This window comes from Lissotriton helveticus, chromosome 1_1 (assembly GCF_964261635.1).
Source record: "Lissotriton helveticus chromosome 1_1, aLisHel1.1, whole genome shotgun sequence".
NCBI lineage: Eukaryota > Metazoa > Chordata > Amphibia > Caudata > Salamandridae > Lissotriton > Lissotriton helveticus.
In genome coordinates, this window is record NC_136057.1 from 1,784,411,225 (window position 1) to 1,784,425,473 (window position 14,249).

At 43.0% G+C, this 14,249-nt stretch overlaps 1 protein-coding gene across 5 annotated transcripts in view; it reads left to right on the top strand.

Moving 5' to 3' along the window:
• The window catches only part of TCF20 (transcription factor 20), a 408,452-nt gene extending 397,822 nt beyond the window's left edge, over positions 1 to 10,630 (top strand). For all 5 annotated transcript variants that reach the window (XM_078640413.1, XM_078640410.1, XM_078640418.1 and 2 more), the window contains one exon: positions 8,720 to 10,630. Coding sequence is in view for 2 of the 5 variants with exons in the window: in XM_078640418.1 (XP_078496544.1) it covers positions 8,720 to 8,737 (18 nt within the window). In the remaining 3 variants the exon portion in view is untranslated. The remainder of the gene's footprint in view (positions 1 to 8,719) is intronic.
• Positions 10,631 to 14,249: the final 3,619 nt, after the last annotated feature.

A 14,249-nucleotide genomic window follows, 5' to 3' on the forward strand; every position in this document is an offset into this window, starting at 1 on the left:
AACTGCAGCACTTAATTGTGCCACCACTGCAGTGTTCTAAGTAATCCGGGAACCCAAAAGTCGTCTGGGACCTTGTTTGAGCTTTTGTCTGAACACACACTGGTCCCTAGGCTGGTAATATCAAAGTTAAGTTACACAAATTGTTAATTTTATTTGTGAAAACAACATAAAAACATCAGTAACAGTGCAGCACATCTGTAGTGAAAAACATGCTCAGCGGTCTTGCACACGTGATGAATACATAAACAAATATTAAGACTGCATATTAAACAACAAGAACAACACAGCCCGTTTCTTATATAGACAATCTAGATAGGGTCAGTGATAGTGGTTGACGTTTCCATTCCCTAAAGGGATAGAGGGATCATAAGCATGACTCTTAATTGAGCCCGAGAATGGACTTAAAGAGAGAAACACATAAAACATACATAGCTAGTATGGAGATACAGTACAAATATATTGTGAGGTACAGACTATCGAGTTACGCACAGGATGAGAATCAAGATAGACTCCTGAGATTTAAAAAACATGAGCAGCCACACCAAAAATGTATGATAAATATGAGAGCCAGCAGATGAATTGTGCCCATAAATGGACCAATTAAAGAGGAATCATTAATTACCTCAAAAGGGAAGTCCTAGTTGGGAATGCCATTTTTGGAAAAAGAGGGCAGTAGCAGAGTTAATCAGAGCAGAATCTTCCAGCACATCAAATAACCATGTTACGTGGCCTCAAATAGCAAGAAAAGGAGACATAGGGGTTTGCCCCTTTCCAAAGAGGCAAAAGAGATTTTTAATTTGCTGCTGGTAATTTTAAAATAACGTGGCTGTTTTAAGTCATACCTTGGCTTTGGATTGTTATGTGCCCTCAAATATACTCAGCAACTGGTTATGTAGCAATTCATCTGGGACAAACAGGGCAGGAGAAGAATGCACACCCTGTCTGTCGAGCCAAGGTCTCACAGGCAAACCTCATGGGCCCACTCTGAAGTGGGGAGAATCTACAGCTCACGCAGCGATCAGACTAGCAAGCGGAGTCTCTGGGGCAGGACGCTTATCATGGCCGTAAGGAACAGTGTAATGAAAAATGGGCTAGACAGGAGTGAGCCTGCTTGGATGAGCAGACACTGCCACAGCCCCTGTAAAGTGAAAATAGAAAAGGGCCATATTCCCAATTCCACTACCGGTGGCCTCCATCTTGGAAGGTTGTCGGATGACTGAGCATGTACTGGTAGGACGGAGAGACCCACTGGTGTGAGAGAAGTCAATTACAGATACACTTGACTATTGAATATAGTTGAAACAAGGAAATAAGGAAAACATGTATATTTAAAGGCTTGAACAGGGGGGCACATATGAATAAGTAAGTGAGGGTTCATAAGGTAAGTCAGGGGAATGTAAACCCTTATCTGAGGAGACAGAAATTGGGGTCATACGTTAGGACATCGTATGAAAGGCGCATATTATCACATTGATACAAGTGTTAAAGACCATGGAATCATACCAATGAAACAGTGTTTCTTTAGAGTTTGAAAGTCCAGAGGTCTATGGCAAGTTTCATCATAATATTGCATGGGTGTCTACCATGCGATGTATTCAAATCAGGTTTGCCATTCCTCTTGGCTTTTCAGGCCGGTCCTCGTAGTGTCCAGTTTGAGGATCCACTTAAATTCCTCTCTGTTAAGCAGCTTTCCTATGTTTCCACTTCTCCAGCATCCTCGGAACACTCATCAATTGCCATCTTTTGTTATTCTCTGTATGACCTTGGACAATGAATTGTCCCACTAGGGGGCAGTGTGGACCTTGCGTATCGGACTACAGTGTTGACATATGCAAATCTAAACTTTTTGTATCTTTTTGCCTATGTATACGCTTGTCACAAGGGCAGATTATGGTATAGATCACATCGGAGGTATTTCAATTTGAAAAGCTTTGCAAGGGTATCCTGACATCTTTATCTGCGTGTGGAAATATCTTGGATTCTATACAGAACAAACACACACTGCAGTGGCCACATTTAAAGTGATAGGTAGTTCCAGGGAAGGGTCCCCTGTTGCTAATACCCTCCAATGCGTTTTAATGCTTTTAGAGACCAAAGTACATATGGGAGATAAGGTGATCATACCCACAAGTCTCTCTGATGTACACTCCTTTTTGTGCGCTGTAAGACAGGTGTCCATAGACAATACAAAAAAATAGCATGCTCGCTTGAGTGGGCATCTGACTAGGCGTTTAAGGTACCCTTTGGCCATAATTTTCTTGAACCGATTCCTGCATCCCTTAAAAAATCAAACTAAAGATGGCAATTATGTTGGATCCCTAAGAACCGACTGTAGGGCAAGGAATCCATCAATGACGGAGGATGGAACATAAAATATTGAAGCAGGGTATTCCTTTCTGTTGTTTTGGGGTTAAGTGGTGTGTACAGAGTAGTGTTTTCTACTTTGACAGTAACATCCAGGAAGGAGATCTCATTTGTATCACTGTTCATCGGGAACGTCAGTCCATTACAGTTTTGGTTAACCAATTTATAGAACAGGGTCAGGGGCTCAAGGGTACGTTGTCCAAATTATGAAAATGTCATCAATGTATCTTTTCTATATTATAATATGGTTTGAAAATGAGTGGGATTTGAACAAGGATGGTAGAGGATTCTAGGCTGCCCATATATATAATGGCAAAAAGTGAGGAGAAAACTTCATGTGCCTTGTGTTTGAATAAAAAATTAATTATAAAATATATAAACATTTATTTTTGTTAAAGCTAGAGGTTGCAGGTCAGTTATGAAAGTGATGGGGACCTGAGGTTGTCTTGATCTGATGTTGTCAAGGTCAAAAATAACCCTGATTCCATCTAGTTGTGGTATATTTGTATATAAAGACTCCATGTCCATTGTAACTAGTAGACAGTTAGTTTGTGAACAGGGCATAACTTCAATCAGATTAATAAAATGCATATTATCCCAAATAGAACATGACATTTGGGGTAAATGGTTTAGTGAAAACATTTACGTTCTGGCCTATGGGTTCCAGTATTGACCCTCATCCAGTCACTTCCTAGGAGAGTTGTTACGTTTTTATGCACCTTAGGTAGTGTATAAATGACTGGGGATAAATGAATGATGATTCTTAATATTCAGGAAGAGAAATTAATTTTTGATGAGGAACCTCTTTTCCTTGGCCACTGTAGTTTATCTGAAATTTCCTCCTGGATATCAACTTTGGGGTCTAGTGTAATGTTCCTTTTTTTAATAGTTGGCAGTGAATCTCTGATTTATAGCTATCCTTGTCTGTCAGCTCTATGCTACCACACTCTCAGCTGGCTTGATTATTAATGATGTATGTTCTTTGAGTGCAAGTAGAGTCCTCCACTCTTGTAATGAAATGTTGTATGGTGTAAAGATGCTTTTTTGTTGCAAGTTACGAATATCTTTAAGGGCCAGTTCCTCAAAATTCACTATGTTTGGGTGACATTGGGAGAGGGTAAAAATGTTGATGGAAGTCAGAGACGGATGTATGATGGAACCACGCATGCAATTACCATGAACGCTTTTAATACACGTCAGTATAACGCATGTGTCATTACCACGCTTGCATTTACAAGGAAGTTTTTACAATGCATATCCTTCTCCCACGCTGCAGAGTGAAGTAGGGTAAAAAAACTGGATGCAGCAGATAGAAGGCGGTTGCTAAAAGTAGTGTTTCTGGGAATTCAGACTGCAGGGAGACAGAAAGGTACGTGATCAGTTTCTTCTGGTGGAGTCTAGCCTCCTGCGGACCCTGCACTTTTTGTCTAAGGAATTACAGCTCTGCGGGGGTGCTGAGAGTTCTATGCGCCTCCGGGGCTTTGTCTGAGGTTCTACTGCTGCACTGGTTTGGTAGTGACACTTCGTCCCAGGGGTTCCTTTGCACTGTTTGGCACTACCAAACAATTACGATTACCCTGAAGTAACGGAGTGAAACAGGCAGGACATCTTAGGAAGGAGCTCTTCTTACTGCGTTTCCACGGATGCGCCAGCTTCATGCATATGTGTTCAATGCAGTGTAAATTGAACTTGTATTTGCTATTACCTGAACCGGACTTTAACACACATATCCCTTTATCATTCATACCTTTAGAACGTGCTAAAGCCATATGCATGGTAATAGCTTCGTGGTAACGGTCACGCGTGGATATAACCTCATTGTATGCTGTTTCCCCTCAGTGACCAGTTGCAGCATTGCAGACTCAGTTCCTCAAAAAAAAGCAGAGTCTTGGTTTTAGCTGAGTCTTAGTTTTCTGAAGATTCGATTCAAGTCTGTAAGTTGAGAAAATGAACTTCTTCTGTTGGGACGATCGATCGTCTAAGCAAGGAAATGGCGATAGAAGACAGTACATGGGAAGACAGATTAAACATTGGAATGAGTTGGGAATAAGTCATTTCTGTGGAGGACCCCATTGGTAATACTTCTGTTGTAGCTGTCTCTCCCCTGGAGTATGGATGCGCCATTTCTGGTTTCTCCATTCCCTCTTCCCATCCACATCCATTGGGATTGATCTCTTCCTGAAAAAATAGTCATGACCTTTCTGGTTTAGAGACCCATTGGTGCCTTCTCCAGGGTTTGAATTATCACTAGATTCCTCCGAAGTCCCAGAGAAAGATACAAATGTGTTCTGCCTATTGTTCCAACCCTAGGGTTTGGTATGGCCCTTGGTTGAGTAAGTCTTGTAGGTCTAATAGTATTGATCAGGGGAAAACGTGACTCTACCCTACCACTGCAACCTAGTCGTGCAGCTTTAAACCTGCCTACTCGACACGACAAAACAATCCCTTTTGCTAGATCAAAGCCTTCCTTTTTAGTATTAAAAGGCGACCCCTAGGAAAGACCTTGGTAGCCCGACAGGCAGCATGCTTGATATTAAAAAGAAGTGTATGTTCCTTTTATGATTAACTTTCCCTAACAGTGAAAACATAAATTTGCTGTTTTCAGTATAGCTAGTCCGGTGGTCCCTTTGGCTAACATGGAGTTTGACTAGCAATCGCGCTAAGTGTTAACTTCCATTTGGGACCGCCATGAATACTAACCAAAGGATTTAATGTAAGTTTCAATAGACGGTGACTTTAGAAAGTAACTGCTTTGTTTGCTTAACTCTCGGGTAGCGTTTCCTGACTATCTGCAGTAATTGTAAATGGCACGACATGCTGCCCTTGTTCGTAAGTGTGAACAGGGTAGGGAACAAAGAGAATTGCTGTAGGGAGGTGGTGTGACCTCCTCCAGGAGGATGACTACTGGGTGAGGGTCACAGATGGCCCAGCTTCAGAGAGGCTACCGCCTCAGTGAAGCAGATTGCCATTGCACCTTCGCTTGCCCACTCCTTTAGACAGACTGGCATCTCCTCCAGAGGGGGAAAACCCATTGCCGAACCGGGTTTCCATGAGAAGTGGCTAATTATGCTGGGTATATCCCAGTAGTATGCTTACAGTGGAAGAATGCCTTCTCCAGCTTATATTTGGATCGAGAAGGGTATTCTCGATCCAAACCCCCCATAAGTGATGTAAAGTGGGAAGAGTTGTATTGTGGAACCTATTACCCCATTGGCTGGTGAGTCCTCCTTGCCCACAAACGCAAATATGGCATAAAAGTGGCGCTCCAGGCCCACAGTCCTCGGATCAATACTGGGCTGGAAGGAATACATAATAAGGACTGCCCTGCGGCTCCCTGGACCCTGCAAAGAGAGGCTGCACCAAAGATTGGACTGCACCTGCTAAACCAGAGGGACTCTCAGGGAAGACTGTGACTGCTGTGCCCACTTGTGGAAAAGAGCTCCGCTTGTGCCAGGGTGGAAGAAGTGTTTCCAAGAGCTCGGTGGCCAGCCCCATATTAAGCTTCAAGACCCGCAAAAGCTAAAGAACTCTGCACTCCTTGAGAGCCCAGTTGCCTAGGAATGCCTGACTGGTGCTGGACGCCGAAGTGCCTACTGGGCGACCGAGCTCTAACCTTTCTGAGGTGTCCGAAAGTTTATGGAACCAGTAGCCCAAGGCAAAGTGGATCCTGGCCCCCAAAAGATAGAATTGCTTACCTATAAGCAACTACTAAACCTACTGTAACGGGAGATTAGTTGACCAGTGGAGACTGGACTTGCCACGGACTCCCTGGGTGTATCATGGGAGAGCGAGTTGTGAGGCTGGAGACGACCCTTGAAGTTTATGGACCCCAGGGTGGTCCTTGAAAAAGTCGCCTCATCTCTTCTTTGTTTTCAATATTTCAACATCCTGCATCCCCAACATCAAGACCACTTCTTGGCTGGACTGCTTCAAAAGAGAAAAAGACTCTGAGGACCTTAGAATTGCTGTAAGTGGCAGGTAACTGTCCTCCTGGACATGAATGGTCCCTGTGACTGGCCCCCAGCCCATTGTTTCCCGTCCAAGTAAGGAGAAGTAGCCGCACTAGCTAGTTGGCTAATAACTGCTTAATCAATTACAACAATTTATTACAGAATTTAGTTACCTTTGAAAAATCATATCTCTGTTTTTTCTGGATAGGTTTGTGCCACTTTGGTGTTTATTTTAAGATAAAAATACACCTAATACAGATTGTTATTATGTTGTATTTCTTACTTTTTGACTGGGCCCACAATTACCCAGTACTGAGCTAAGGCTTTTATTAAATAAATCTAGCTAGACCTGATAAAGAGTGTGACATTATTACATGATGGATCTCACAACCCCACCACATATTAATCTGCTTTCCTAAATACACACATTATAAGAATATCTAATTAACAGATAATATGAAAAAATCTAAATCTTAATGGAAATTTTGAAGCTTTATAAAATGTACTTTTACTTCTACCGGGCAAACCGATATTCCCGACTCTAGCATATCACTTTGCCTTATTTTGCTCCTAATGCTTCTTGTAAGCGCACACGAGTGCTTCAAATGGGGTCACCAATCATCCATACTATTTTTCTATGTGCTGTACCTGTGCTCCTCCCACAAACCAAGATAAGGATACCAACATAACTTTTAGCACCCTCTCGCCCCACTTTCAAATTTGAGTGTTTTTTTAAATTTCCGTTTTGCTCTGTTGTATGTGTATGTAGTCTGTTAATCTGCTAATACTTAAATTCAGTCGCAAAGCCCCTGAGTAGGCATTGCAGACCCCCAGTAGCCAGAGACCAGAGGTTAAGAACCGTTCCTGAAGCAATCATTATATAAAGACATGGATCTTATATGGTCGAAATCCTCAAGAAAACTTAAGTAAACATTTTTCACTTCTCCTAGCATTGTTAATTTTTCTTCAGCATAATCTTCACTGTTCATTGCAAAGTATCTGTGACTGGCGCTCACAGGTAACCCTTGTGTATACCACCAAAAATATAATTTTAGATACCTGTGTTCATTAACGCTTCCAAACCAGACTCCAGAAGAAGATTTGAAGATGATCACGTACTGAGGTGCTGTTGAACTTGGTTAACGTCATCATGAGTCGCACGGACACATTCTGTGGCCCGCACCCAAAGTAAAACTTTATTTTACAAAGAACATTTCCATGCCCAACCCTTAGATGGTGAATCAGTGCACATCAGGCAAGCCTAGAGTTTGTTCATGCAGCAAAACTATTGGTACAAGAAACACTTGTTTCTTTCTGCAGAATCAACAAGACCATGCACCAAGACTGGTTTGACAATACGGATTGTTACATGTATACAACGTTATTATAAATGTTCTAGTAAACAAAAGCACATATTTCAAAGGCACACACTTCTCACGGGTGCGGTTGTGTGATCATAGGCACAACGAGAAAGGAGGTAAGGTAAGCACTGTTGAAAAATGTTCAAAACTAGTGAAATCTCAGACCATGCACTTTAGTAAGACTACTGCTTGCTATTTCATGCACATCATGTGATCTGTTTTCAATTCCAGCTGCAAATGGTTCCTTATATGTTAAATCAGTTTTCGAACTTGAATTTATAAGCTTATTGTGTGAAATAAACCTGTTTCGTGATGTTTTACAGGCCATAAGTTAAAGTAATGAAGTTTACATCTAAAAAACTCAGTTTAAGAACTGTGCTGTTGGTGCTGGTCCACCCACACTACCTCAGCCTGCTACCTTGGTTCATTTGGTGGAGACTGTGCTGTACAAAAAAGTCGACCTACCTGGTGCCAGACTGTGTTCACCACGTAACTGTTTCTTTAATTTGAAAGCAGATTTGCAGAAAACAAACTGCCTCAATATAGATTGACTTTCAATAAAGGCAGGGGATTTAGATAGCTTAGTACAACCATCAAGGTAAAGTACTGAAATCCACCACCTTAATGGTACTAACCAGTAGGTACCTGCAATTTCTGAACCTCCCTTTCTTGAACCCTCTGTCTGTTTCATTTCTGACACTTAATTGTTTATACCAGTGTATTGTACATCCTCCCTCGTTTGTAAATAAAACTCACTTTGGAAAAAAAGACATTATGGCATAATCTTTGGTGTTTTTTTTAATTATATTGTGTTCCCCTCTTTGTACACGCCAGTAGGCCTCCACTATGAATATCACCTCAGAAAATGTTTGTTTTATAAAACATAATATTTATTGCTTTTGTGTAAAGTCCCAGAACCTCATGGTCTTGTAATTACTCTGATTTGTGCAGAATAGGGGTTGTGGAAGGTAGTTAGATGTAATCAGGAAAATGAGATTTGTGAAGTATATATCTGTTTCTAATGTAACGCTATGTTTTTCTCAGGCCAAGAAAAAGAGTTAAAGTGGAGGCACCTCTGGGATCAATTGAAAACTCTGCCCTTACCCCCCTTCTCAGCCATGCCCACTTTGTGGGCCTGCCCAGATACCAGCATTCATCGCATCACACCCGCAACTGATGACATCACATGCAGAACCAGCGACACTGTGGTGCAAGATTGGCGTCAACTACCGTAACTTCACAGACAAACATACATTGTTGGAGACCTGTCAATCACAAGTCTAGCTCTAGCCCCGCAAAGCTTGCTATGCGAGGTGCAAACATGCATTTGGACTGGCAACTTTGAATGGCAAGACCAGCAAGTTAGCAAATTTAGAAGGACTGCCAGCGTGCATATGCGCCGAACTGTAAAATGCAGCATGTGCAAACAGCGACACAGTCCTTAAACATCCATGACCTCGCAAGTAGTTAACTTTCTCACAGAAAGCGACTGACATCCCATGGAATTTACCTAGGTGCACAGGACTGGTTGTTTCCGTGGGGCCTCCTCTTCATAATCACAAAGCGGGAAGAATGGGTGGTGTAATGGGGATGGCGAGCGGGTTTGTCAAAGGGCAAATGAAAAGACACAAAAAATATATATATATATTTTTTAGTTTGGCAAGACATTTTGTTTCAGTGGAACGGTGCACTGTCTTGGGCTTATTTTTCTTTTCTTTCTAAGAAAAAATATATAATTTCAGGCGAAATTATATTTTAAATGGACATTCTAAAGGTTGCTGACAATATGACTGCTCCCAGGGACTGGATATGTTGCTGTTCCTGTGATGTGGAGACCAGGGGGCAGCCAGGAAGATAAGCTTTTGGTAACAGATCGCTGGAGGCTGTTTCTTGAAAGAGATTAAATCTCATGTTTTTAATCAAATCTCCTGCTTTGATTCATCTCTGACCACTTTTATGTATATATGCACATGTGTGCATATATATTCTTCTCATAAGTGATCATTATGTTTTTTAGTGCTCTCACATGCTATTTGACAGCCTTTGGCACGCATTTTATTCGGGTGTCCTTTACATGAGCTGACAAATGGTGTGTGAACAATGTCCTGGCACTTTCTTAAACCAATTTCAGCTGGATTGTGTGGGCCTACCTAGCAGTCAGTCTATACTGTTTTTGTGTGGTTTTTCCCCAAAGGTGACTTGGTGCACCTCCTGCTCTTGTCGCCTCTTTGCTGAAACAGTTGACCTTTATTGTTGCAAAATGTAGCCCCTTTCTGAACCACGCAGGTGGTGAGGTCGCTGCTACAGTGACTTCACTTCCTTTCTTGCAGTTGCTGGGTTATTACTAGCATGACAGTTGATTTGTGTGTGGAAGCCAGACACAAAGTCTGGTTGCAGGTGACACTCTCCTGCATCAGAACCCACCTATCATCTCTTCAAAAAGAGCTTTTCTCCCAATAGGTTTTATGGGAGTCCTACTTCTGTCATGTGGCAGCTCCACAATTACCCTGTCATACCAGTTGCGGGGACCAAAATTGGAGATGTTTTCTATCATGAATGTAAAAGGACATCTCTTAATTTGCCCCATGTCCTCACCCGCCCGTCTTTTTTAATTTATGATAGCATGGAAAATAATGAACAACCCTGATGTTTTGTAGACCGTGTTTTATTTAAAAAATCAAAAAGCTATAAAAAGGTTTTGAATGTGTTTTTAAACAAAATAATTCTTACAGTTGAAGTCCTGGGGGAATGGGTGAAAGTGGAGGGATGGAGGAGGTACTCTGGTGACAGTGCGCCGTTCTTAAGTGTTAAACACATCGGCTGTTGAAAGAAAATGTACAAAATCAAATAGGTGAGGGTGTTTTCACATAAATACAAAAACAGGAGAATCCAATTTTCTAAAAAAAAAAATAAAGATATAAATAAAAAAAGTTAATAAAGTTCCTTTTAACCTTCTCTGTTATTCTGATGTCTACATTTGCGTTGGCCATTTTGAATTGTTTTGGCTGATTCATTGTTGAAAACTAGCTTCGGTGGGATAGTGATAAGGAGAGAGAGACCTTTCTCCTCGGGGCAGGCAGAAAAAAAACACATCAGTGTAATTTTTTATTTTTATTTTACATCTCCAGACAAAGAAGACACTGCTAGATAGGGCGCCCACACAATCATCGTCTGACTACACTTTATCAGGAAAGCAGCCTGAAAGGAAGGAATCATAAAAAGGCTCAAAACATGCAAAGGGGAGACATTGGGCTTGATTTATGAAACTAATGGTTTGTGTATGAACAAAATAATTACACAGTTAAACAGAAACACTTAAAAGAAGAAAAGCACAAAAGCGTGGATTTTTAGGTGTGTTTGTTACCCGGTGAAGATTCTGGGATTTTTTACCCAGTCTATGGATTTTGAGATGGACCCAAAGCGCCATGCCATGGTAAACAGTCATGTCAAACCACCATCTGCCTTCGGTTGTCCTTGAATCCAAGACTTCATAGAAGTAACAAAACATGCAGTCAGGTACAACTTGCATTTCAAAAAAGTTATCTTTTTACTCCCTTAGAAAGGTACATTCTGATAGTCCTTCTAACCGCAGATTCCTCACCTTGTAAATTTTCCCAGCTGTCAGACTTGGTCCGGCTACTTTCTGCTATCAGTTCCCTCGCTTTTTTTCAGATGGTGTCATGCAGCTTCACGTCAGACCCGTCTCGCCCCGGATGTGACGTTGGTCCCCGATATATGCTTTGCGTCCGTTCGCAGACGTCAGTTCCTTTTTTCCATTTCTTCAATACTTATCCAGAGCTTCTTGAATCCTGTCAATCTGACAGAATTTTCCCCCTCAAATTTCTTGTGTGCAGACCTGTCTCCCCCTAATACTACAGGGTTTAAGCCGTGTAGAGTTTTTCATTAATAAATGACACCTGTCTGTGGTGTCTTGGATCCAAACAGGACTCAGCGTTGTGCGACTGCTGCACGAAAATGAATTGCAAGGCCAGCCGAGCTCCGCAAGAAAGTGAAAACGCAGTCCCGATCACAGTCGCAGACCCTCTCCAGAGGCCACATCCGTGACCGGTCATCATTGAAGTCGTGTTGTGAAGGTCGTGGTGTCACTACTCCATTTCAGAGTCTATTTCGACATTGATCCTGGTGAGACCCAACCTTCCCAGACTGTCTACAACATAACCGCTCTGAGAAACTGCACCACTCACTCATAATTCGAGTCCTACCCCTCCCTCGAGAATGGACCACTGGTTCTGGCACAATGTCAGGCTGACACTCACAGCTCGAGCTTGTGCGCCAACATCGGCATCACAGATTCCCCAAGTGGAGCCAATAGTTTTATTGGACTCTGAAATCCATTTCCCACCACTGAGACAACACCAATGTGCCCATTGGAATCCAGTGATATACACTCCTCACCATAATTATGTGGAGGATGAAGATGACCATATATATGCGGACTCTGAAGATGATGGCAATTTTTTTGATGCGCACAAGATACCAGAGGTTTGGACACCTCTCCAGACATTGGTCTTACCTCCCCACATCCAGCCGTGGCAACAGAGAAGTTTTTCTCTTTTGCAACAGTTGTTAGGAGGGCAGCCGAGGTTTTATACCTCACTCTAACCACAACAGAAGTAAAAAAACATGTCCTCACTGAGGTTCTTAACCGGGGGGAAACCAACCAGGGACCTCCATTGCACTTCAGTGAGGCACTAACAGATGTGCGGTGGACACTTGAGTTTGAGTTTGAGTTTAAAAATATTTATATAGCGCACTTTCACCAGCGGTTTCATGGCGCTGCAACAGACAGACCTCTAGGGTGGGAATGACAGAAGTTAAATAAAAAGAAAAACAGAAACAACAAGTGATCTAGTTAAAGGCTTTACCAAAAAAATAGGTTTTAGCTTTTTTCGGAATTGAGGGTAAAGAGGTATGGATCTAAGCTCTAAAGGCAAGGAATTCCATAGAACTGGTGCAAGAGTCGCGAACTTCGATCCTCCCCATTTCTTCCTCCGGAAACGAGAGACTGTCAGGAGGGATTGCGTAGATGAGCGTAGTTCCCTAGTGGGAACATAGGGAACGATCTCTGATGTAATGAAAGCCGGAGCAATGCCCAGTCGTGCTTGACAGATGATGGAAGCAAGCTTAAACTGGACACGTTCACGAACAGGGAGCCAGTGAAGAGATTTAAGAAGGGGAGTTGCGTGATGGAATTTTGGGAGATTGAACACCAGCCGTGCCGCCTGGTTCTGGATCAACTGCAAACGCCTTAAGCTATATGCAGGTTTACCTGCATATAGAGCGTTACCATAATCCAGGCGGGAGATAACCATCGCCAAGGTGATCAATTTCAAGGCATCAAAGGAAAAAAAGCGGGATACCTTGCGTATAGTGCGTAGTGACAGAAAAGAGGAGGACACCACAGAGCTAACCTGGGAGTGAAGGGTGAGCTGAGAATTAAGTTTGATACCTAATGTTTTAACTGAGGTAGAAGGGACCGGGGGGGGGACCAAGGGAAGGGGGCCAAAAAAGTGAGGACCAGGGACTGGATGAACCACCCGTCAACACCAGCTCAGTCTTGTCCGGGTTGAGTTTCAGATGGTTGTGGTTCATCCAGTCCCGGATAAAAATCATAATAGACTGGAAATTTAAGATGGAGGCAGGGGAAGAAGACAGATTGAAAACAAGTTGGAGGTCATCCGCATAATTGTATACGCCGACCTCCATTTGCTGTAGTGAAAAGATAAGGGGGGCAATATAAAGATTAAACAAAAGGGGTGAAAGGGAGGAACCTTGGGGGACCCCGCACCGGACTTTCTGGAAGTCCGCAGAAAAATCACCCAGGCGAACGGCTTGGGTGCGGTCCCTCAGGAAGGAGGATAACCACACCAGGACGGTACCCCCGATCCCCGCCGCCTTGACACGGGAAAGCAGGATGGTATGGTCAACCGTGTCAAAGGCGGCTGAGAGATCGAGGAGGACCAAGGCCTGGGTCTGGTTGGTATCCATGCCCTCCCTGAGGTTGTCAAGGACCGAGAGTACTACGGACTCTGTAGAATGTGCGGGGCGGAAACCAGCCTGACGAGGGGCTAAGGCCCCATACTCCTCCACAAAAGTGCTCAAAGAACTGGTGACATGACATTCGAGCACTTTGGCCAAAAATGGCAGGAGGGGGATGGGGCGATAGTTGGCGAGGACCGAGGGGTCTGCGCCGGGCTTCTTTAGAATGGGGACAATAACTGCTGTTTTCAGTGAATTGGTTACAACCCCCTGAGAAAGAGAACTGTTGAGGAAGTGGAGAGCGGGGTCTGGGCAAGTGGTATAGATATGGCGGAGGATATGCGCGGGGCAGGTGTCTAATGGGGATCCAGATTTAATAAGGGGAATTATCGAGGTCAGGGATTCCTTGGTCAAGGGAGGAAGGGCATTGAATTGTTCCTTAGGAGGAGGGCACTGAGGGTCAACGAAAGTGAGGGAAGGTGAGGGAATATTGGCTTTGATGATAGCGATCTTCTCAATGAAGAAATTATTTAAGGAGTGACAAAGATCCTGAGAGGGGGTGGGCTTCAGAGAT